Source organism: Gymnoscopelus braueri (genome assembly GCF_963280865.1).
Source record: "Gymnoscopelus braueri genome assembly, chromosome: 19".
NCBI classification, from domain to species: Eukaryota; Metazoa; Chordata; class Actinopteri; order Myctophiformes; family Myctophidae; genus Gymnoscopelus; species Gymnoscopelus braueri.
This window is the reverse complement of record NC_137621.1, coordinates 31,590,216-31,615,403: the sequence shown is the minus strand read 5'-3', so window position 1 is coordinate 31,615,403 and position 25,188 is coordinate 31,590,216. Positions and strand designations below refer to the sequence as shown.

General features: G+C 42.9%; 1 protein-coding gene across 2 annotated transcripts in view; it reads right to left on the bottom strand.

The window, feature by feature from the left end:
* Positions 1-25,188, bottom strand: part of syne1b (spectrin repeat containing, nuclear envelope 1b) — a 123,870-nt gene that overhangs the window by 3,805 nt on the left and 94,877 nt on the right. The window contains exons 107-143 of one of the 2 annotated variants that reach the window (XM_080415010.1): positions 24,858-24,989; positions 24,166-24,362; positions 23,739-23,871; positions 23,363-23,545; positions 22,775-22,924; positions 20,462-20,638; positions 19,943-20,098; positions 19,557-19,712; positions 19,224-19,394; positions 18,545-18,678; positions 18,232-18,436; positions 17,622-17,804; positions 17,295-17,441; positions 17,020-17,174; positions 16,631-16,778; positions 16,089-16,183; positions 15,554-15,788; positions 14,881-15,075; positions 14,147-14,272; positions 13,312-13,467; positions 12,048-12,206; positions 11,744-11,910; positions 11,255-11,417; positions 10,483-10,670; positions 10,204-10,354; positions 8,558-8,740; positions 7,822-7,959; positions 6,992-7,183; positions 6,294-6,621; positions 5,287-5,355; positions 4,330-4,433; positions 3,205-3,331; positions 2,556-2,767; positions 1,830-2,030; positions 1,465-1,593; positions 833-1,045; positions 162-254 (exon numbers count right to left, since the gene is read on the bottom strand). In XM_080415010.1, coding sequence (XP_080271136.1) covers positions 162-254; positions 833-1,045; positions 1,465-1,593; positions 1,830-2,030; positions 2,556-2,767; positions 3,205-3,331; positions 4,330-4,433; positions 5,287-5,355; positions 6,294-6,621; positions 6,992-7,183; positions 7,822-7,959; positions 8,558-8,740; positions 10,204-10,354; positions 10,483-10,670; positions 11,255-11,417; positions 11,744-11,910; positions 12,048-12,206; positions 13,312-13,467; positions 14,147-14,272; positions 14,881-15,075; positions 15,554-15,788; positions 16,089-16,183; positions 16,631-16,778; positions 17,020-17,174; positions 17,295-17,441; positions 17,622-17,804; positions 18,232-18,436; positions 18,545-18,678; positions 19,224-19,394; positions 19,557-19,712; positions 19,943-20,098; positions 20,462-20,638; positions 22,775-22,924; positions 23,363-23,545; positions 23,739-23,871; positions 24,166-24,362; positions 24,858-24,989 — 6,051 coding nt within the window. Of the gene's footprint in view, positions 1-161; positions 255-832; positions 1,046-1,464; positions 1,594-1,829; positions 2,031-2,555; positions 2,768-3,204; positions 3,332-4,329; positions 4,434-5,286; positions 5,356-6,293; positions 6,622-6,991; positions 7,184-7,821; positions 7,960-8,557; positions 8,741-10,203; positions 10,355-10,482; positions 10,671-11,254; positions 11,418-11,743; positions 11,911-12,047; positions 12,207-12,398; positions 12,468-13,311; positions 13,468-14,146; positions 14,273-14,880; positions 15,076-15,553; positions 15,789-16,088; positions 16,184-16,630; positions 16,779-17,019; positions 17,175-17,294; positions 17,442-17,621; positions 17,805-18,231; positions 18,437-18,544; positions 18,679-19,223; positions 19,395-19,556; positions 19,713-19,942; positions 20,099-20,461; positions 20,639-22,774; positions 22,925-23,362; positions 23,546-23,738; positions 23,872-24,165; positions 24,363-24,857; positions 24,990-25,188 lie in introns of those variants that run through there. The other variant, XM_080415009.1, reaches the window with a different exon arrangement.

Genomic DNA, 25,188 nt, shown 5'->3' with positions numbered 1-25,188 from the left:
GAGATGTGAGGTGAGCTCCTGGGATGAGAAGAGGTGAATCTGGTCTTCAGCTGATGCAGTCAACGCACCGGTGATGCTCTGTCTTACATGGAGGGGGGGGGTTTAACCAAACACCTTGCTTCTCAGTGACGGTGCATGTGCCATGTGCAGCTATACGTTACCGATCGTCGTCGACTGGGCGTGCTCCTTCCTGACAAGGGACTGATTGAACCAGAGGTGTCCAGGTCATCAGCAGATGACCACGAAGACAGATCCTGAGGCAAATGGAATAAGAAATAAAGAGGGGTAGAGAAGGTGGAGATGATGAGTGAGATGAGTGAGAGTGAGAGAGAGAGAGACATAGGCATCAAGAGCCATCAGCGAAAAGGAAGAAGTTTAGATGCCGAACATGGACGTGGATAAATAAACAATATGCATTGCATTTAGTCTGTACTTGTGTGCAACAGCATTGATAACAAAGATTCCTTCAAGTTCTCTTTGCATTACACTCAATCCCACAAATCAAAAGAGGCACACCACAGAATTAACACAAACAATGCAAATGACGGCCAAACGGCTGATTACACTGCAATAATGTACAGCTGAAAAACAGACAAAATATCATTAAAAAATTATAAAAATTGTTAACAAATATATAACTTACAAATAAATATCATTTACAAACCAACAGCACACTGTGTGTGTGTGTGTGTGTGTGTGTGTGTGTGTGTGTGTGTGTGTGTGTGTGTGTGTGTGTGTGTGTGTGTGTGTGTGTGTGTGTGTGTGGGGGGGGGGTGTATGTGTGTGTGTGTGTGTGTGTGTGTGCGCGCATGCAGCATTAAGTAGTTCTGACCTGTTGACTGCTGGTGATATCCAAAATCTTGGCCAGTTCCCGCAGGTCTCGAGTCACCTCCTTCAGCAGCAGTTTGAGGCGGTTCCCTATGACGTGGACCTTCTCCTTGGCTTCCAGGCAGTCACTGCCTTGGGAGTTCACCAGCAGCTGCAGGGACATGTCCTGGAGAGATGCTACCTTCAGCTGGGAGTCCAGCAGCTCCCGTCGGATTTGCTGTGGGAATCAAAAAGATGAGGATTAGAAGAAGTGGATTAGAATTAGAGACCGACAGTAGCTGAGCGATTAGTGCATCGACCACATCATAGCAACGTCCCCAGTTCGATTAAACCTGTGATGTACTGTCTACCTTTGCTTTGCTGTCTCTTTTATCTAAAAGCAAAAAGTAAAACAAAAAAGGTTTAAAATTTCAGTGGTAAGACAAAGAAACTCTGGACCAAAAAACACTTTATGACAATACAAAAAGATTTAAAAAACAAACCAATACTGTGGCCTACTGGCAATGTGCACAAAATAATTGGCACTGGTCGGTTCAGTGGTTGGCGAGATTAGCTTCGGAAATACAGACAGACACAGACCAACCCTAATAGATGGCTAGACTCCAGCAGGGCCACGCTGTAAAAACCCCTTCATACCGTGAGTGTTTTGTGATGGTCATGTAGAGTGTCGCTGTCCTGCATGGGGTCGATGGGAATGATCTCATTCCTCCGGCGGTCAATGTTTTCCAGCCACAAAAGCAGACCATGACTCATCTCATGGAAGTCCTACAAATGAAATTTGCATAAGGAATGTATATAGAGCTTATACTTTACGCAGTCGAGATTTAATAATCACTACACTTAATTAAACACCTTATGAAACTTTAATTATGAGATCATGTATTTCTGTGATCAACAATACAAACAGAAGATATATAGGCATTTGAGTAATTTTTTTAATCGGGAATTAAACTAAACCAAATTCATATATAACTCAGTTTGGGGTCAAACATTTGTCTTACATGGCACTGCATGAGGGCTTCCTGAAGAGAGGACCTCCACTCCTCCAGTGAGTTGCCCAGTTTGTCCCAGTGGTGGTTCATATCTTTCAGTCTGGCCTGCAGCTCTCGTGACTCCTCTGAGTCAGGCTGCACAAACTCTGCACTGCACAGGTTAATGGACAGAACAATAGCCTTGCGCTTGTCGAAGGACTTCTGCAGCTCCTGTAGACAATCAGAAGAAGTCGTTAATGAAATGGAAACTGCACAGGGTGGAACTAAAAACTGTCTAGATGCACAATGGCTGTAATAGAACACAATAATAGTTGAGAGTTGAGAAATTAGGGTCTCTCAGATGATCCGTGTGCTAGGGCTTTTTCCTTTTTGAGAAGGCCATGAAACTTCATAGACTGTAGATCTCTAACTCAATATCTGACATAATGGCTTAATTTGGTCAAAGGTCAAGAAGGTCAATTATTAATTAACATATAACTTCACTACTGTACTGTTCACTGTAGAACAATGAGTGATTGTAAGCTTGTCTCAAGTCATTCCCTTGGATACTGAGGTCATCTAGCGATGAGCCACGTAGCTCAACTACGCACACCAGCTAGTTTGCTCTCGTTTGCGTTGCACTTCTCATACTTTGAAAGCACATAGACATGTATAACATTTTAGGAGGAGACAGAAAGCACAGTAAAGGAAGATTATCAAAGAGCTAGAGACACTATGAAATTAGTCTTGGGTTACCTTGAGTTTCTTGATGCGCTGCTCTATCATCTGGAGGTCGGTGCTGAGGTCCAGCCTCCGCTGTTCCTCCAGTTGCTCCTCAGTCTGACCGAGCCACGCCCACACGCTGTTCAGGTCAGAGATTAGCTGCTGCCACTGCTGCTGGTTCTGCTTGGTGCGGAGCCCTTTGCTGAGGTCCTGAGCCTGCAGCAGCTCCCAGCGCTCAATCACACCTGGGGTACAGAAAAGTAAAGAGGGACAGCTGCTAAGGACTTCCTGAGCATATTATCATAATATAAACACAATGTAATAAATATAATCAAAATATAATCAGAATCTCTTTCTTCTGTGCGGAAATTAGCGCCACCTGCTGGGCCATTAATGAGAACTGCAGCGTTTTCAGTAGTTCCGCATTAGCTTCATTCTGAACGGAAAAACCTTGGTTCTTGGAATGTGTGAATTAACACACATTCACGTTATTATTTAAACCCTATACTATTGACCATAGCCCAAGGGCTCTATGCAAAGCCCCCTCATGTTTTCGCTCTACACCAAATCTCTGGCTAAAAATAGCCAAACTACAAGCTCACGAGATGCAATGTAAGCTGAAAGTTAGCCTCAGAATATGGACAACCTGGTCATGACATGACAAATGACATGACAGCAGTACCTGATGTTTGTGACTCTGAGCTGCTGGCGTCTGCCAGTCCAGACCCAGGGTCCTCTTCCTCCTTCAGCTCGAATCCCATCCTCTTCACTGCATCAATATTGCCACGGCACTCTCCCAACAACCGCATCTACAGGTCAGGCAGTAGATAGGTAGATATTTTTTTATTTCTGTGTCCTGCACACAAAGTGCCCAACCCTCATGGAGTATAATGTAGCTTGTCAGTGAAATTGCCTTGTAGGGCTGCAAATTATAGATTATTTTCTTGATTATTTTAGTGATTCCCTTTTCAATTAATGGGATAATCAAGAAGCTTTATTTGTATTACTCTGATTAACTTATACTCTTTTTTAATATTTGTCGTATAATGGTGTTGCACAAAAATAGCGGAAATAGACACACTATAAGCTCACAACGCATCATATTGCAACGTGTTGTGAGCTCTATTATTTCTAATCGATTCAATGGATTAGTTCAATTAACTATTGCACTCCTATTGCCTTGTATAAAGTCAGTGGCACGGACGGCAATGGGGCTGTTTGGACATAAATTATGGTTTTGTAAGGGTTGATCAAACCCGATACCTAATAAGGGATGTATAGGGTTTATGAATAATACGATTATTTAGACTATCTGCACATTGGCTATTTTGATGTAGCCTGGTAAACCCTCCCTCCGGAAATCTCAATTCCATTTCATTTCGGAAATGAAATGGAATTGAGATTTCCGGAGGGAGGGTTTACCAGGCTAATTTTGATGGGCCAGGTGTAATAGAGCATTGATTCTTAAAGTGGGGTCCGGGCACCCCCAGGGATCCTTGTTGGGGTACCAGGGTGTCCCCAGCACCCCAAGTTTGTTAATATAGTGTCACAATCATTAAAACCACTTTAACCATGTTATACTTTGTCTATTCAAAAATAGCAGATATACAAGCTCATAGCTTGTAAATCTGCTATTTTTGAGAAATCTTGAACATTGTGCAAATCTTTATAAGCGAACATGTTTTACTCAAATCTTTGCTTCTGGGGGTCCCTGGTACAAAATGGGGGTCCGCAGCCAAATACACATCACTTTGGGGGTCCTTGACATGAAAAAGTTTGAGAACTACTGTAATAGAGTATCACTCACGTATCCCATGTATGACGCATCCAACTCCGTACTGCTGGTAGGGGTGCGACTGCCTGAGTGATGCAGGTGGAAGCGGCTGGTATCCACAGAGCCAATGTCTCCTGCTGACATAACATCAAGGGGTCATACGATGGAGGATGTGACCTAATGTTGCCTATAAAAAGGTTCATCTAAATGTGTTTACACATTTTTCAGTTCAGCATCTCCGGGAACAGGCAAGTCAAGTTTGCTGTAAACCAGTGGTTCTCACAGGGACCCTGGGAGCCAGATTACTGCTAGTGTTCTGTTCCACCAGGAAGTTAATTGCCCTCACCCATTGTCCCGGCCAGGTCATAATTAGTTATACAATGAGAATGAAAACCAGCAGTACTGCGGGTGCCCAGGTACCCGATGGTGAGAATATAGGAACAACACATCAATCATAAAATAAAAGTGTCCAGTGTTCCTTGCAAACGTGAACATCATGCTTATCTGAAACACAGTATGCACGTGAAAAATCTCAAAAGAGGTTAGCTACAAATAACAACACTCTAAGTCAAACAAAAGTCAGAAAAAGCAGGTTAGAAGAAGAGTTGGGATGAATTCCATTTCAATTCAGCCCATTTTTGGAAAATACTTGAATTGAACTGACAAAATAGAAATGGAATTGACCCTAACCCCATGTTAGAAACGTGTTGCTTTGTTACAGTGGCTGTTGCTCAATCTGTGTGTGTGTGTGTGTGTGTGTGTGTGTGTGTGTGTGTGTGTGTGTGTGTGTGTGTGTGTGTGTGTGTGTGTGTGTGTGTGTGTGTGTGTGTTAGATATGAAGAGAAAACAACAACAACACAGAAATCAAAGTCCAAATCAATGACCAAGCCAGTGAGCAGATTATTATTGTGTGATTTTAACTCAGATAGGTGGCTGTTACTTCTAGTCCCCAAACACTTGTGGCATGCTGGGGAGATTTCTGTTGCCTACCAGTGGAAGATCTCAGTGTTTGTTCTGTTATTTTAACAAATTCCTCAGGGCTCTCTGGGATGACTACACCTGGAAGAAACATTATACAGTACATACATTCAACATTGGGGTATTATTACAATAATGAACGGGTAAGATCAAGGGTGTAGACAATGTTATGATCAAACAGGAACGCCAGGTCAGAGGGTTTTTAGAGCATCAACACAATACTTTAGACAGTAATATGGCTTAAATTATAAACTTAAAGCAATACTTTTCATTGGTTGTCAAGACCTATTAGGTCTCACTGAATTGTCCTATGAAGAAAACCATTTTGCATCTATAAATAAGCAAAAACAAGGCAAGATATCTTTGTACTGCAAATACTTTTTTTTTTCTTAGACAGAAAGTGATACATGGCTACGGAGTCAGTCTTTTTTTTTTTAAGGATAATTCCTTTTAACAGGACGTTCATGAAAGTCCTTGCGGGCTTGTTTCCAATGAGGGCCTGTGAGCAATTAGGGGTTAAGAGTCTTGCTCAGGGACAAATTTCATTTCATCGACACATATGCTGGCGTGGCCTGGAATCGTACCTGGGGCAACCAGGGCCTCTGGCTCCCTAGGCGGGCTCACTAACCACTCAGCTATGGCCGCCCCTATAAGTAATGCTGCATATATGGCCGCCCCTAAGTCAACATAAATTATGTCACTGTTCTAAAGTTAACAACATAGTTCCGTTTCTTATTTGATTCATTACAACCTGGGAGTTGTTTCAGTTGATCGGTGTCTCTGAAAAATCCTGTTTACAGTAAGTCCTTCCATGAAGAATTGAAACACTTAAAAGGCTGTCAAAAGACACTAGACGTACTGCAAAAGTAATTGCATCTGCTTCCAGTATCTCAGCAACCAAAACATTCTTGGACAGACTGAATGGACTTCCAGCATGTAATGAAGCAGCTTATCCTTCTTCAAAATCCCATGCGACGTCCCTCAACCTGAAACAGGACAGGGTGTTTGTGCATACTGACCTGACATGGCTGAACTGGAGCGTTGGAGGAAGTCCCCTTCCTCGCTCTGCTGCTCTCTCAGGGCCCTGCTGGCACTCTCCAGCCCACGGCTCAGGTCGTAGTCGTGGTCCCACTCCAGGGGGATGGAGTCCACGCTGGCCGGGGTGTCTCTGCCGGAGCGCTCGGTCCTGAGCGGGGCTGCCAGGGAGGTCGAGCGGCTGGAGGAGGGCAGGGGGGAGAGGAAGCCGTCCCCCAGTCGCTCGCTCCATGGCAGGCTGGACAGGTCACCGTGATCGTCCAGCTCCAGCTCGCGGTCTGAGAACGACACCTCTGTGTCATCGTCAGTCAGCTGAGGAGAGAGGTGTGACACTGTGTGCTTTACATATCTGCAGATAAAGCGTTCAGCGCCTGACCTCGGTCCTTCATGCATAACAGCTGTTCTTTCAATGTTTTATCTCCCTTTGTATATTTGTCAATTTGTCATGTTTTGTCTTGTGTGCAATGACTTGTCTCAAAAAGAAGTGAAAGTGTTCAGCCCCGAAACGCTACCATTTAAATGAAAAAGCATCCTAACATCCTTAAAAAGTGCTTAGGTGAACAATATGCAGAACCTTCTGGGTCCATTTTTACACTCAGAGTTCAAATCAACACAGAATTTTAGTCAATACCACAAATGAATGAATGTGCGATGTAGAATAATCGGTGTGGTGCTGTCTTACAGGCAGGCGGATGAGCTTCTTGTAGTAGCGCTCCACTCGTCCAAACACCTCTTGACAGTAGCGCTGCAGCTCCTCCAGCTCTTCCTCGATTACAGCAGCGTCCAGGGGTTCGCTCTTCTCGATCAAAGCCTCTCCCTGCTGGAAGATGTGCTCTATCTTTGCCGTGGTCAGGGAGATCTCCTGCTGGAATGCCTGAGGGACAGACGGATGAGCTTTAATCAACTCTGTGGCTGTGGCCAATGCTACGCATGCACACGCATGCACATGTGAGCGTGCACACATATGCACCCAAAATCATTTAGTAGATCATTTTAATGGTTCATCTAAGCCTAGTTGCCAGATATGTTGGGTTCTACACATGTGGCCAATGGCCATATATTGCCAATTATCAGAAAGTTTAGACAATTACAGGAAAGTATATCATGGCTTCAGATTCAGCTTGATTCTGACTCGGGGGTATTCATTATTTTCAGATATACAGTATAAGACTGTGGTTGTACTGGTCAGCTCACAGGTTTTAATGTGGTTGTCTGTGTGCAGGGCGTTGCTAAAAATGAGCAGCTGTGGGTAATTCCCTGGGTAGGTCCAGAAAAAAAAGATACTGTTGCTGCACACCTTTGATGTAGCGGCCTCATCACTATTCTAAATGAATACCCATAATAGAAATTATACAGTATTAACGGTTATTTAAGCTAACATTAGCTACAAGCTATCCTTCTAAACATGGATTTCAATTTTCTTTCTTCTAGGCTTCTCCCACTTGCTGGAGTAGTAAGGTCAAAAGGTTGACGAAGATAGTGTTTCTACTGTATTTAAAGAGGCTTACTTACCCTTAGCTGTTTGATCTTGGCCTGAATGTCACACTCAGAGAAGTGTTCAATATTGGTGAGCTGCAGGTCCATCTCTGTTAGCCACACCAGGACACTGTCCCTGGCTGTCTCGAACTCCTCTCTCTGTGTAATAAAGTGCTGCATGAACAGAAACGAGAAACTGCAGTTAGAACCAGGTACACTTGTACAGCACATGCTTCTACACGCGCTGGGCAAGACATAGCCGTTTGAGTGTCTAAACGGAAGTACCGGAATTTGGCAGAAGTACCGCCCAAGGAAATGACATTGACGCTTTACAAATCTGTTTACATTCTCCGTGAATGAAATGAGTGTTGTGATTGGTCAAAAAATATAATTTCTGGGGGAAATGCGTACAACGGAAGTCCCGCCCCAATAGACACTCTCTGCTTTAGGTCATGACCAGGCTTTTCTCTTCGCAGATGAGTAAGGCTGGGAACGAGGCTAACTTCTACCAGGTATTCTAAATGGCTTGGATCTGCTAAACAGCATTTTTTGATTGACAATTAACTTAATTGGTTATTATCAAATGTATTGTTGTTATTATTAGCTCCTGTAACGGATGCTATAGGGGCTGCAAACTATTCTGAAAAGGTGTCAAGAGATGTAAAAAAAAGAAAATGTTTTTTTTGTCTTTTTCTGCATCTGCACCTAATTTTGACCTTCTACGCTTTTCTACCAGAATAATCAAGCCTTGTGGAGACAAAGACTAATATACCTTAAGCCTGCGGAGAATGGATGCCACTCTCTTCTGCAGGTTGTCCCATCGCTGATTGGCGTCGTGGGCCATTTCCCTCAGGCGACAGGAAGAGTCTGTGCGGTTTTCCCTGGCAAGACGACGGTACTGCTTGTTGATCAGTTCCAGGTGAGTCAGGCTTTCATGGACCTGCCTCTGAAAGGCCTTAACGTGCACATAAAAGAAGCTCATGAGTTCACAAGTTGCCAATGACATATGGTCCATCGGGAACAGCTGCAGTTAGAAGGTAAACGTTCTAGTGATAATCAAAAGTACTGCAAACATGCTATTAACCCATTCAATCCGGGAACGCATATACTGTGTCATTTTAGATTTTTTAGCTATAACCATTATTTTACACTTTCTATTCAAAAATAGCAGATCTACAAGCTCATAGCGCAGCACTGAGTGCCGCGCTACAAGCTTGTAGATCTGCAATGTTTTGGGAAAAATTGTTAAAATTATTTGTGCAAATCTTTGAATATATGTGTATTTTAAAGCATTTAAATCTTTGTTTCTGGGGATTCTACAAATGTCTTCTAAATCCTAACAGTTTTTTTGCTATAATATCAGTGGTTCTCAAACTTTTTTCATGTCAAAATGATATGTATTTGTCTGCGGACCCCCCATCTCAAAATATTTTGTTCCAGGGACCCCCAGAAGCAAAGATTTGAGTTAAAAATGTATATATATTCAAAGATTTGCACAATTCTTCATTTTTTTTCAAAAATAGCAGATCAACAAGCTCAAAGCACGGCACTCAGTGCCAAGCTATGAGCTTGTATATCTGCTATTTTTGAATAGCCAAAGACATCGAAAAATGACACAGATGCGTTCCCGGATCGAATGGGTTAAATAAACAGCCTTGTAAGTGGAGCAATTTTGGCCCAGACTGAAATGATGACTGACTAGTGATGGTTTCCACTGGGGTTATCAATGCTAAAAAGTGAATGAACTCAAGATAATATAAGGTGCTTTCAGTAGAGTCCACCGGCTTACTTTTACAGGTAAATAAATAGGTTTGAAATAGACGTACCTCAAATTTTCTTTTCTTTCTTTTTAAAAATGTTGTTCTGATTTTCTACAGAATCATTCAACATCAAAAGTTGGTACTATGCAGATACGCAATAGCTTCCACCAGTGCAAACCATCAAATACAAAAATTGTGATAAACAGATTGAATTAACACCCAAACACTCACCCAAACATACAGGAAATACAGGTTAAATAAAAATAAATATTAAACAAACAGATAAACACAGACAGATAAACAAAACAAAACAACATCAGTCAAACAGTACATATCCATGACACATCTATATTCCGCGTAACGGCACAACACCCCTGCCACAGCAAGCCCATCACATCAACGTTCCACCAGAACTCACATATCCTCCATCAGGGATGGATTTAAATTATGGACAAATTGAAAGAACAAGACCCCATACCTTCCCACACCTATTGGAGGAGCCACTTAATGAGAATCTAATCTTTTCTAGTTTTAGACAGTACAAGATGTCTCTTATCCAGTGAGTGTGACCGGGGGAAGTAGGTGATTTCCAATTAATCAAAATGAGTCTGCTAGCCAATAGAGTGACAAAAGCCAAAACATCCTTAGTTTCCAGTACCTCAAATTTTTTTAGCTCTTCCTTGGCTACAGTGTAGAGAACTCCAGAGGATTTTGGCAGTGCAGCAGTCTTCTCTGAAGTGGCCAGCCACTCCTCGAAGCGTGCAAAGTCATCCAAGAACTTCTGCCATAAGCGCCATGTCTCCTCAATCCTGGCAAAGAGCACAGCAGATGTGTAGGAGTGTAATGCAATTAAATACAGTATATATAAAATGATGTATTTTTTAAAGTGTTCATTATGTAATAATCGCTCATCCGCTTGAGTGCATTAGCTTCTTACTTGAGTCTCCTCTCCATAGACAAGGCACAGATGCTCCTCCAGCGGCGGTCAAGGCTGCGGGTGGCCTGCTGGATGGAGTCACACTCCGCATCGGTGGCACAGGCGTCACAGTCATGCAGCAGCACCTCACACAGGTTCAGGACAGACGCCACCCCAGTACTGTGTTTCTCTATGTCCCGCTGAAGCTCCTGTGGAAAATCAAGAGTGCCAATACATAGTACCAACAGATAAAAAATGATCAAATCTAATGTGTGATTCACCTATTGTTAGAACAGCAGTTTTTGATAGAACACTTTTTGGTCATAGACATACTGTATGGTAAGTGGATAAGGTGTGAGAGGCCAGCATGAAAGTCCATAACAACAACAAAAATATTTGGATGCAAAAATTTTCTTTTAATTACAAAAGTGACATAGTGAAATAAAGTGACACTAAGAGTGGACTTTTCGGTCCTCAGACCATCATCAACACTGAATGCAGGTTGCCCATGTTGGCTATAAGTAGGCAGTAGGCCTATTTGAGGTAACCAATGGTAGAGAGGCTGATCGAAGAGTGCCATCAATCAGCCCATTACCACTGTTGTGGCCCAATACTAGATAGATAGAACTTTATTGATCCCATGGGGAAATTCAGTTGTCAATGGCAGGCCAGCAGTAAAAACAGGACAGACACAGAAAAAGGAGATGCAGCTAAGGGTAGCGAAAATAATACTAATAATGATAAAGATTTAAAAAAGGGTCAGCAGGCAGAAGTATGAGTTTCGACATTTTACCTGCTGTAGATCAAGCTTCCTTTGGATCTCCTGGAAGTCACAAGTGTCGTAGGTGATGGGGTTAGACAGCTCTGTCTCGATGTGGGCCAGCCAGGAGCGCAGGCTGCTCATGTTCTTGTCCAGTTGCTGCACAGCCACCAGTGTCTCCCTCAGCTTCTTAACTCTAATAATACAATGAATACAACTCTATACAATGAATGCAACCCTCTATGATAAATGGAAATGGAATGAATGAAACTATATACAATGAATTTACAGTAACTCTATACAAGCAACTCTATTCAAAGAATGAAACACACTGACTGGAGTGGGACAGGCAAAATATGAAATTCTACTCAGGGATATTAAAATAATATATTAAAATATTTATTATAGAATGACGATTCTTATTGACTTTCAACAACAGCAAGTCAACAGGCACCAAACTGGCGCAAAATACATGAGTGTTCCTTTGAGCTTTAGGGTTAAGGTGTGTGTCTGTGTTTTTACCGAGCTCCGATGAGGTCCAGGAGATGCTGCCAGCGATCGCTGACTTTGCCCAGTTTCTGCTCAATTTCTGAAGCTTTGGTGTGATGGCTCGCCCTGGCCAGACGCTCTCCCAGTTCATGCAGTTGCTGCTTGTTCTCCTGTGCCACAGCTACCTCCTCCTGATAATCCTGAAGTACAGTAGTTTAGCACAAAACAGTGAGTACAATGTACAATAGGAGAATGCAGCATAGGCTAAACTAGTACAATGACTTGGTGTATTGGAGCACTGTGTAAAATACACATGTGCATTGACTGACACATTTACCTTTCGGAGTTTCTCAATCATCTCCTCAATGCTGATGTCTCCGTTCTGGGAGACCTTGTTCTCCATGTGGGTGAGCCACTCGCACAGCTCCTTGTATTTCTCATTGAAGACCGACCATTCATTCAGCTTCTCACTCACCTGCTGCCTGCGCAATGACAGCTGGAGGGGCAAAACATCCTGTATTGTCAATGCTATAGTATACACAGTATATGCATACATTCAGTTACACGCAATCATTCACTCACTCGCTTGTTCATGCACGCGCACACACACACACACACACACACACACACCTAAATTACAATGCATTTCTACAAATTTCTTTAGATTTCTTCTACAGCAATGACTTGCCTCATTAAATGTAAGTAGTGATATAAAGACGTCCCAGTATCGTGAGTGATCACACAGCTAGCATTTCATTTCCTGTGTGTGACTCGCTCTGCTCTACACAGGATGCAGCAGTTGAAAAATCCATGTCCTGTTTAGCATTGAGGTTTCTTTCCGTTTGTATACCTCAACTCTACTGACACTGTCCCCAATTTTTCTAATTTGAATGAGGTCTAAGCAACTGCTTTTGGATATGCATTTGCGTACTGTAATAGTGATTAAGTTTGATACTGTTTACACGGTAACATGAAGTTTCAGATTTTAGTTGCCTGCAGCTGATGGTATCAAATAACACATTTACATGGGAGATTTTTAGAACATAATTTGAGAACAAATTCATTGTGTAAAATCTATAATTTCTGACTATTAGTCAGTGTGTATTTGCCCCCATTTCAGATACCTTTTGATCCCATGTGTCAAGCTGATCACTGAAGTCAATGACGATGAGAAGGTGCTGCTTAAAGCTACAAGCATTTTTGTGGGACATCAGTGCCACCATCTGGTATCACATGTAACTGCACACACTATTGTCTTAAGTGTTCTTCATAGTAAACTAAAACTGAAGACACTCATCCCTAGTCAGAGTCATCCTAAGCTTTATGTTGGAACATTTTAACCATTTGTTTGCTTTTGACAAATAATTAGATTAGGTTCATTTGTGGCACAAATGTGGGTGATATTGACTTTCCTTTCATTAAGAGCTATATTGTTAAAAGGGACTAGGATCAGTGCTTGTCTAATGTCAGAATTAGGAGTTCAAATCTGACTAGGGCTCATAATAACTCACAATACTCATAATACATAACAGCAAATGAGTCTATCCAATGGCATTTTTTTACCCGTTATAACATAGTTGCTTGTGTATAGCATAATATACCTGGTGACAGATTTCTTCCCACTGCCGATGCAAGAGCTCAATGCGCTCCTGCAGAACAGACAGGTCTTCAGCACTGATGTAACAGGACAGAGACTCTCTCAGCACAGTCAGGTGGGCCATGTCCTCAGTCCAGCCGTCGAATGTGTTCTCCAGGTCCTGATATTAATAATAATAATAATAATGTCTTAGTGTTTGAGTGTTCCATAATCCGTCACTTGTCTACTTTCACTTTGCTCACATGCCGTATGCACACATAAATTCTTAGAGACATAGTTAATAACACATCTATCTATTAATTTACGAAACGTCTGTCTGTTGGTCTGTCTGTACCAGGCATAACTTGAGCGCTGTCCGACCAAACGTTTTCTTCCAAACAATATAAGTAGTAGCGTGTAGTGCACAATGGAACTCCATTTGTGTATGCTCATGTGTATTTGGATTTGAAATGGCGCCCAAATAATCTCTCACTGCTGTCAACCTTGTTCTGAACAGTGTGGTACCCTGTGGTTGTGGCGCTTCCTAATGATATTACATTACATCCTCACTCTTTTGCACTCACTGTCTGTAAACATACAACTGCATGTCTATGAACAACGATTTTACAAAAGGGTCTATTTATGGTGAAACACTGAACAGCAAACAGATGCTGGCATCTGTGCAGGGTCAGTGAAGGCCAGGTATTATTAGGTTAGTCCCTAAAAGGTAAAGACTTCTGTTTTCTGTAATTCCATGATACTTCCGGAAAAACAGCATTTACAGCCAAGGCCACAGTTACTGTAGCAAGGGTTAGAAGTGCAAAAAAAAAGCAATTCGTTTAAAAAGTAGAGCAGGCTACCTGGCAGCGCATCTGCTCAGCCTGCAGGTCCTCGTGGTGATGGGGAAGATGCTGACACAGCTGCCGTTTGAAGGCTCGTAGCCTCTCCAGGGATCCACCGATACCTCTCTCACACCGCTCCCAGTCCTGTACACAGCACACACAAATGAAAGGTGAATCAAAGTTCAAATAAATCGCTGCACACTCCATAATGTTGGCAGTGATGTTTGAAATAAGTGAGCATGATAGAGTGTGGGACTTCTACACTTTATTTATAGTAGGCCTGTCCCCGACTAAGGATTTCTATGGTCGAATCTGATTGGCCAATAGTTGCATCATGATGTACATACTATTTTTGGCAAACTATTAGTTAATTAATATAACAAACTAGGCCAATTTCTCAGTCGAATAATTAAAAAATATATATATATTTCTTCTTTTCATAATTCGACTGAGAGATTGGCAGTCGACTCAGACACCCCTCGACTGATTAGTCGACTATTCGAATAATCGAGTAGGTATCGTAGCGACGCATTGAAATGACAACAATGAGCATGGTAGCAATGATGACATATCCAGACTCAGGCCGGTTATCATGTGTTGGGTTTGGCGCTGGCTCTGTAAACAACCTAGCGTTGAGCGGATCCGTGGGGTTCCCCAGGCTATTCTTCACACCATGCTTTCCCCAAACCGTAAGAATTCACCTCATACTGTATTTGTAAACCACAAACACCTATCTGTGTCACCTAATGTACCTTTAACAAGGTGGCTAGCTCTCTCTTCTGTTCATCCAAGCAGACGTTGGCATGCATCCAGCGGTCCTGGATGTCGGTGAGCTCCCCCTGCAGGGCCATCTCTGCTCGGCTGTCTGCCGACAGGAGGAGCTGCCTGCCCGCCTCCACTGTCAGGATGTAGCTGCCCTGCTGCCGCTGTAGCACCTTCTCCTTCAGCTGCAACAGTAAATAAATAATGAGTCAGTCAGTGTTGGAGATTAGTGAATGTACACTACTGCAATCAATAGACAGTAATCAAGTGTTATATACTGTCCACAATCACAAATGGGCTAAAATACGTATATTTCTTTTTAAAACATTTGCTGTTTTTTTTTAGGACAGTGGGGAGAAACAGGAAGGTGAGAGCAGTGAAGTGGGATTCCAAATAATGTATTTTCACTACACAAATCAACATTTCAATACCACAAGACCATTATCATTTACTCATATTGCTCTGATGGAGACCCATCGGGACAGAAACATTGATCAATACGGGGAAAATAATGACCTTTCTGTAATGCAGTCTGCTGACTATTTAATTATGTTTGACAACCATGTTTTCCAAATAAGTATTTTTTCTTGTCCCTCAAAACATGTTGGATATATGTATGTACTAATAGTACATCATCTCCACAAAGCATGACAGTATCTGTACCTGGACAGCATCCAGCATGGAACGGGCCTGCTGCAGAGGAACAGTAGTCCCTGCCTGCAGGGCTTCTGCTGGGTACGAAACCTCCACCAGCCATTTACGTAGTTTCTCCACCATCTCCCTGTAGCGCTGCCACTGGCGGATCAGCCCGTCAATGATTCCCCGCCTCTGCTGGGCACGCCTCACAACACCCTGCCACTGGTTACTCAGCAGTGCCAACTTCAAGTTGAACTCATGTCTGCAGGAGAGGACAATAGTTTCATGATTCATATAGGAAAGTTATGAAATACTGTTAGAAATAGCCGGTACAACACAATGCATTTGTTATGTATTATTGCACCTGGGTAACATATAAAGACTGCATGTACTCAACTAAATCAAACTTTACTTTGCTATGCAGCTGATGAGGGTTCATTCATTTTCTGAGAATGATGGCCATTCAACAGCAAGTCAAAGCTAATATTTTCCTGTTAATCATTGGAGTGTCTTATGGCGAACAGACTTATGAAGAAGTGTGAGTGAAGTTTGGACACTGTACCTGTCATCTACTTGTCCCTGCTCTAACATCCTCTGTCCATCGCTGATGATAGAATGAAGAATCTGCTGACGACTAAACATCTCAGCCTGGAACAGCTATAAAGAGAAGGGACTCAATAGTGTCATTATTACAGGCAAATAATAAATCATTCACTAGCTGCTTCCACTGGACAACTTTTATGTTTATATACTGATTTCACAGGGTCTAAGGCTACAGTCATGCTTGTCAATGAATGTGATTCAGTTCTCATCATAAAGATTTTATGAGACATACCGAGCGTCCGCACTGGTTCCGCAAAGGCCTTTTGGAATTGTATTAATTTCAGTCGGCATAAATGTTACTTTTATACACTCGATATACATTCGATAATTAAGCAAGCTTGACCAGAACAATATTTAAGAGCAACATGAGAGCAAAATGACATATTTCCGCATATAACATGTTACATTATGCATCCAGGTATGATTAAATGTAAAAGAAATTGCAGTATAATCATAGCAGTGGATAGATAGTTAAGACTATCATTGACTCAAAACTCTAACCTCATGGGCTTTCTGCTGTTCCATCAAACTCTGGTAGTTTCCAGAGATTTCCACGGCCAGGTTCTCCTCTGTCTGCACCAGGAACTCCATCCATGTCTCACACTTCTCCAGGAAGGTCTGCTGTTGCAGCAGGAAGGACTGAAGTTTGCTGCAAAGTGACAAAAACTGATTGAAGGGATTTGTTCAAAATGAGATGCCAACAATCTTACGTAACGACAATTCTCACAAAATAATTGTTGACATTAACTGAAATCTCATTTGTATAAATGAATTCAAGGGATTATTTCAGATCAGAATAAGCAGAGTAAGCATGAAATCTAGTCAACAAACAACAAGGTAAAGTGTTTGTGTTTGTATTTGTATTGTGTTATGTTTGCATTATGTCCTACCTGAACCTCTCTGAGGTCTGGGCTGAAGCAGAAGACCAGCTCCTGTTGAGATTCTGCATACGTTTGATCTCAGAGTCGTTGAGCGGCAACCGGTAACCAAGCTCATTAAGACGCTCCAGTTCAGGAGACATACTGCTGAATTTCAGTATCAGTCTCTAAAGGAAGACAACAGGAGAAGGTGGTATTGCACTAAACCATCAGTAGCAAATAACAGACAGATGTTAAGGTTGCAAGTAACAGACAATAACAGACAGATAAAGTAAAGACAAGATTACCTTGAGGTCCCCCATGCGGTCCTGGATCAGTGACAAATCAGTGGAGCCATTGGGATCCTGGACCTTTAGACCCTCCTCAGCCTCCACTATCCAACGCCCCAAAGAATCCAGCTGGTCACTGAAAGTCTCATAGTCATGGACTCCAGTCTGGGGAAAAACAAATAAATAGAATCCCAGCATAATTACTTTGCACACATGACAAGCATTTCCTTGCTTACATTATTGGTTATTATTTAGTAATGTTTAGAAAAGTAAGTAAAAAAATCCCAAATTTAGAAGCAGCAGGGTAAAAAACAAAAAACAATCCACAAATCCGTGTGTCAGCACCTGTAGCGTGGTGAGTTGCCTGGTGAGGGACTGTTCCACGGAAGTCAGGCGCTGGCTGAGAGACAGGTGGTCTGACTGTACAGCCGATGCTGCTGAGGTGTCCACCTGCTGTTTGAGCTGGTCGCCCAGCTCATGGAGGACCTGCAGCGAGGCCAGCACTGGAGCCTGAGACCGCAGCAGTTCCTGAGACAGACGAACAGTTTACATCTTAGCTGATGCTCTGATCCTGAGCAGATCATAACGAGTGCAGCTCAATTCCTGCATCAGCAACATTTACAAGCAACCAATAACGTATAAATATACAGTAAGGAATACAAGAACAAGTGCATTTGATCCTCAACACAAGTCAACTGATAAGGCTATAAATATCAATATGCTTTTCATTCTGTATATGTTTAAAATGAATAAGGTACCATGAATGTGTATGCAATTAAAATCCATCCCTCACTTGTGTAAAATGTTATCAACTTTTGAAGACATCCTCAGTGTTCTTAGGAATTTTGTTTCCATTACTTCTTAGCATATCACAAGACAATATCCCTGCCCTTTACAAATAAGTAAACATGGTGAGTGCAATTTTAAAAGCACAATGTGCCGTAGCTTAACTCACGCTGCATTCATGGATCCAGTCGGACACCTCCTCGTCAGCGATGTCTTTACTGCAGGCTGTCTTAAGGAGCTGGTCTGCTTTCTCCTCCTGCAGCTGGACATTGGTGGAGCTCTGCTCGTACAGCTGCTTGTAGTGCTGCCACAGCTGCAGCAGGGCTTTACTGCTCCTCAGACGCTCCGCTATCTCCTCCAGCAAACACGTCCACCTGAACACAAATACCAGATGGTTGACAGTCTTTGTCTCTGTGAGACTTGTAAGGGTCCATTTGGCTATATTTGTACACTCAGTCACATTTTACAGTGCACGCACTCACCTTGCGTTGACATCCTTTAGTGCATTGTTGAGGGAGTCTGATACTGAAGGATGGCACTCCTTTAACAGTTGATGCGTCACTGCTCCAAACTTCCTCAGACTGCTCTCCTGTTTCTCCAAATCCTCTTGCAGGTTCTTTACAATCGACAAACACACCATAAAGAACACAACTAAACCAACCACAGCACACAAAATGGCTAATACAGTAGAGGGACAGATCTGAAGACATGATTCCTGTCCAATTAAGTTCCCGTACAACAATTGGATGTGATTGTGATTGGGTTTTTATGGTCACAGTGATCTGCTTTTGGTAAGCAACACACTGCTTTCCCATGTAACCATATACCAAGTTTGGTCATCCTAAGCCTTATGGCATATAATAGCATACAGGTATGTGCTCCAGACAAGATCTCAGATAGACGTAAGGACAGATGGATGGACCAGGTGTAAAAGTAAAGTTCTCTTTGGACGACTGGTGGGCATCTCATAAATGTACAGGAAATAGGCTTGCTGCAAAAATCTTTTACACCTAAATTGTAATTCCCAACTCACAGAACTTGATATGCAGACACTCAAACTGTAGGACATAGACAACACAGTGCAAGACATGAAAAACACACTAGACCAAATGATCTCTTATCCTTGCATCTCAAATCATACACGCATTCACTCTGACATACATGTAGACTCTGCACTTGGAGCTGGACCGCCTCCAGGGAGCCGGTGAGGAGGCGGAAACGAGATACGGAATACCTCCCCTCCATCAGGTAGCCGTTGATCTCCTCTGAGGCCCGCTTGTACAGACTCCACTGGTCCAGCACTGAATTCAGGCTTATCTTCAGCTGCCCGATCTGTGGAGAGACAGTTGATCACATCAGCCCCAATATATACACCAAGTGCAAAAGAGTACAACAACAGAAGGAAGCAATTGTTGTTCAATCAAGGCTGTTCAATCATTCTTGTACCTCGGGTACAGTAAAAACATGCAGTGACTGGAGGATTAGGGCGCTTACCAAGTGGTCCAGGTTCGCCCAGGTGTGATTGACACCCTGCAGCGTCTCCATGACGATAGCACAGGCCTCGTCTGTCTTGCTCTGAACGAGTGCAACGCCTTGCTCCTCAACCCTCTCCAGGTCCCTCTCCTTCTCCTTCAACAGCTCCTCCATTTCCTGAAAAACATTTGAGAAATCAGTTAAAGGTGCTGCTTGTTTACCATAGAGTACAACAAAATGCAAACAGCAGTGATCTCTTTTACAGGTAAAAGTTTATGAGTTCAGGTTTGGATTTCAAGTATAAATGAATCCACTACATTAAATGATTTATCTGAAAATAATGCACAACCTCCAGGTCTGTGAAACACATTGTGATAAAACAAGGATAAATAAAGGGAGACGCTTGCCTGGCAGTCTTTGAATGCATTCTGTACTGAGTTCAAGTCCTCTATTCTATGTTTCCTCTTCAGTCTCTCCTCCTGAAAGGACATCCAGGACTTCAGTGCCTGGACACTGCTCTCATACTCCAGCCACCTTTCCAGTAAGTTCTCCAGGAACTGGATCTGAGAACAGAACATGCGAAAACGGTTGTGATTCTTAGTTTGTGTGTTTTCACCATAGCTAACAAACCACTCTAATGGCACATACCAAAATAGTGCAAAACATTTGCCAAGAGAGAGTGAAAACTTTTGCAGAGGAAGTCCTGCAGCAATATTATCTGTAAAGCACTGGCAACATGCTGCAATACAATTGCCATACTGTATAAACCAATGTTTGCTGATTTCTGTTTCACTTACTTATATATTATTAAGTAGGCAGACTTGTGTGTGGGGGACATTGATTTATTATGATGTTTTTGTATTGTGCTGCTGATGTTTACATCTGACTCTTGCTTTCTTCTAATTCATCAGTGGTTGTGTTCTCACCCTCTCTGTGATGCGGCCCTGCAGTATCTGCCACCGACGGTTCATGGCTCCCAGCCTTTCAGCGAAGTCTGTCTTATCACTGCGCTTGCTCTCCACATCCTGACCGCTGATCTGCAGCACCGACTGGTTTACAAAGTCCACCGTCAACTGTTTACAGCTTACATCCACCCTGAAACCCTGAGCAAGCAAATGACAGCCGATGCAGTTACGATTACAGATTTAAAATGTCAGATTAATTTCATAGCCTCAGTTTGTATGGATTAGCAAGTGTATACAACATATATTTGAATAACGTTCTTAATCAAAATTGTGGGCATCTAAAGATATATATTTGGCAATTTTGACATGTTCTGTATGTGGAAAAGGACCACCTACTTAAACATTTGTTTTCTCTAGTGTTTCAGTATGAAGTATGTTATCCCCTCTGATATACAGAGATATGATACTGACAGAGAGACAATATACTATTGCCTATACTATTTTATACCCAATACAATCAATCAATCAATCAATCAATCAATCAATCAATCAGAAAGCACCAAACCAAACCAGAGTGAAGAACACATCTCTGAACTAGAAAAAGTGCTCCTCGGAGCACAGGTCTCCGCCAGGTCAGGTAGGTTATTGTGGCCTCCTGGTGGCGCTATAATAGGCCAATGTGAAAAGGGTGCCATTTCTTCTTAGGCCTTGCACGGCAATCGGACACTGCATTCATGATTTGAGGCATTTTGTTCAAAAAATGTGTTTTGCTAAATTAGACCTGCTGGTGGCGCTATAACAGGCCAATGTCAAAAGGGTGACATTTGCTCCTCAACATAGTGTGAATGTGCGTGCAAAGTTTGACCGCAATCGGATGCTGCATTCATGATTTGCGGCATTTTGTTCAAAACAAGCCACTACTGCAAACTTTAGATGTCAATCTTAGCCAATCAGGATGTAATGTGAAAAATCAAACACATCCGTCTTGATCACATGACTATAGAGATCATGTGTACCGATTTGCGTGAAATTTGGATCAAATCGGAAGGAGTAATATACAAAAATGGGTTTTACATAAGTCGGCCTCCTGGTGGCGCTCTAAAAGGCAGATGTGAAAAATGCAGGGCAAGGGTTTTTCCTTGACCTCTAGGGAGTGCGCTTACAAAGTTTTACACAGATCAGTGCAGTTATAGGTAAAAACACGAATGGGCCTGTTATAGCGCCACCATGAGGCTGATTTCAACATTTTCAAGTGGCATTTCTTCCTCTGCATAGTGGGAATATGCATGCAAAATTTCAAGGAAATTGCATGCTGTGTTCATGATTGGTGGCATTTTGTTCAAAACGGAGCACTCCTGCAAACTTTGGAAGCCATTTTTAGCCAATCAGGATGGAATATGAAAAATCTTTGCACAAATCGGCCTCCTGGTGGCGCTATAAAAGGCCCATGTGAAAAATTTGGGGCAGAGGTTCTGCTGTGGCATCCAGGGAGTGTGTGTGCACAGTTTCGCTGCGAGCAAGCCAACGGTGCCGGAGATTAGCTGTCCACAGACAGAACTAGAAAAAGTGCTCCTCGGAGCACAAGTCTCCGCCAGGTCAGGTAGGTTATTGTGGCCTCCTGGTGGCGCTATAATAGGCCAATGTGAAAAGGGTGCCATTTCGTGCCTTGCACGACAATAGGACACTGCATTCATGATTTGAGGCATTTTGTTCCAAAAATTTGGTTTGCTAAATTAGACCTGCTGGTGGCGCTATAACAGGCCAATGTGAAAAGGGTGGCATTTCTTCCTGGGCCAAGTGGGAATCTCTGTGGAAAATTTCACGGAAATCGCATGCTGCGTTCATGATTTGAGGCATTTTGTTCAAAATGAACCAATCCTGCAAACTTTGGAAGCCAATTTTAGCCAATCATGATGGAATATGGAAAATCAGACAGATCCGTGTTGATCACATGGCTATAGAGATACTGTGTACAGAGTTTTTTGGACAAAATCTGTAGGAGTAATAGCAAAAAATGTGTTTTGCAAAAGTCGGCCTCATGGTGGCGCTATGACAGGCTGATCTGAAAAATGTGGGGCAGAGGTTCTGCTGTGGCATCCAGGGAGTGTGTGTGTGCAGTTTCACAGCGACCAGACCAATTAGCTGGTCACAGACAGAAGGACGGACACACACACACACGGACGGACGGACGGACAGGGGGCAAAACATACTCTCTCGCCATGCCTTTCGGCCTGGCGGAGACAATTAACAGATGACTGTATAAACAAAACCCAACGCTGGGGCGGCGGTCTACAGTGCCTTCCCAAGGTAGGTACTAATTGTATTTGTACGTACCTTATACTTCTGCAGGTAGTCCTGGATGACCGTTGACCCCACAGCACTATTTAGGTTCTCCTCATCCTCCTCTATGACATTTTCCATCAGGGACATCCAATTAAACAGCTCGGAGATGGCATGGCGGGAGGCCAGCTTCTCCATTTGCACCTGAGAAAAAAACAACACCATCAGAACAGCAGCATATCAACCTTCCAGAGCAGGGACAGAGCATGGCCAGAAGGCAACCTTTCACGAATAGCGTCTAGTGAAATGAGAAAGCAGCAATCTTCTTTGCACCGGGAACCAGCTAAGCCTGTTCATTCTGGCTGCATGTGACAGGTACTTAGCCTGACACTCAGCCTGAATTTGTTTCACTCCATTATTCAGTCTGAAAGCCCTCTCAGTGCAGCCGTTTTCTGAGATGGGGGCGTGGCCAAAGTGGGACTCTTTAGCGATTGATTCATACTGGATTAACCCAATCCCGATTGGGCCGGGCCGCCGGTTAGATTTTCAACCGAGAAAAACCCCGCCTGCTACAGCGTCACCAGCCCCTGAATGCGAGGCTAGCGATTTCAGGGGCTGGAGCCAGGCTAGCAGGTACTATACCTGATGCAGCTTCTCCTGGACCACTGGGATGCGTGTAAGCAGCTCTGCCCAATGGTTGTCGACTCGTGCCAGTTCAGACCGAAGCACTGCTGTGTCCACTTTCTTCAACCGCAGCAAGTGGTTGCCCTCAGTTACCACTGAACTCTTCAGGCAGGACTTGCCCTCAACTTCCTTGGAGAACTCCTGCGGACAGAGAAAGAGAGGTCAGCTCATACATGCTGTTGTTATTAATGAATTTCTTCCATGGTTAATTGATTGTTTAATAATTTTACATAGTGTAATGCCTTAGTGCACTGATTCACAGACCGCTCCATAGATCTAACTGAATTGACATTTCATACTGATATGCACACAGAAGAACGTCTATATTCCTCACCAGGAATGCAGACAGATGGTCTCTGACAGTCTCCAGCTCCTGTGGAACCAACAGTGCCTGGGTGTTCCAGAACTCCAAACGCTCCAATGCAGACTGCAGCCACTCGTTTAGCTCAGCACTCTCCCTCTGATACCTGGGAGGAAAGAAAAAATACCATCACAATTTAAGCACAAATAAAACTGAATGTGATAATAACAATATCGGAGTTGGGAAGTGCATATGCACGGGTGGTGCTATTATGAAGGTCTCAGGCTTTTAAACAAGCCATGATGTGAGTCAATTCAAGAAAGAAGAACATTTAATGTTGGTCATTTTATAATAACAACAGATAAAATACAGTAAGCCTTTGGTTCACAAAACTGGATCCACTACATTTAAAAACATCAGGGTAAAATCAAACTTAATGTAAAGTTCTGTTGTCTTTGACCTGGTCCAGTGCTTGAGGATGGCCTCGAGGCGTTGGAGTTCCTTGTTGACCTTGGTGGTGTTGCTGAGCCAGTGTTCCCCGAGCAACGTGAGCTGGTTCTCCAGGCTGGGACAGCACACTGACAGCAGCAGACGCTTGCCTTCATCCAGGACCTGGTACAGCTTATGTTGGTGCTCTGTCAGTCTTGCCTTAAGACCCTAAAAAGAGATCAGAAGAACACGCTGTAAATCAAGAGAGTGATGGCTAGATCAAATAGAGAAGAGTGAGTTTGAGACAGAAAGGGTGAAGCTAACATCGCCTGGTGGTCAAATGTGAGATTGCAAGAATTCCACATTTAAAATGCTACCGCTCGCGCGTCTACTGTTTGAAACTCAAATGCAGAAGACTTGAGCACCAAATTTGGTGCTCAAATGCCGAAGAAGAGGGTACTTCATGCGCTGGGTGAGCAACTTCATTGAAATGAATACGTGCTCTCTAGATATATTATAACTCTATGGACAAAACTGATAATAAGCATTATGGGTAAATTAGGGTAAAAAGAGATTAGATTCTACATATATGCCCAGGATGGAACAAAACTCACCAAAACCAAATCTCCATTTTCTGCACACCGGCTGTATACCGCTGTTGTAATACTGTAAATCTCAACCAGTATTCAAGTTTAAATATATTGTTGTAAACATGATACAAACCTGATACAATGAGATCCTGTCAGAGAGTTTCTCCTCTGTTTCCTCCAGCAGGTCAAAAGCAGGGAGACTTCCCTCTACTGACTCCAGCTGTCTGTTTAGGGCCTGGTAATCCTGCATTAGACGGCACCATGTCTGAAAACACATGTACAGAACAACACATGAGGCAACTCTGAAGCAGGGTTGCCATGTCCGCTTATTATAAGCGACTTTGGGCTTGTTTTTCTGTAAAGTTGCTTGAAAATATCGGTAGTTGCGGGTTGCGTTTTTTGGGGCTTGTCTCTAAAGTGTAGTTGGTTATTTTGGGCTTGCTGTGTAATGCTGTTTAAACCAG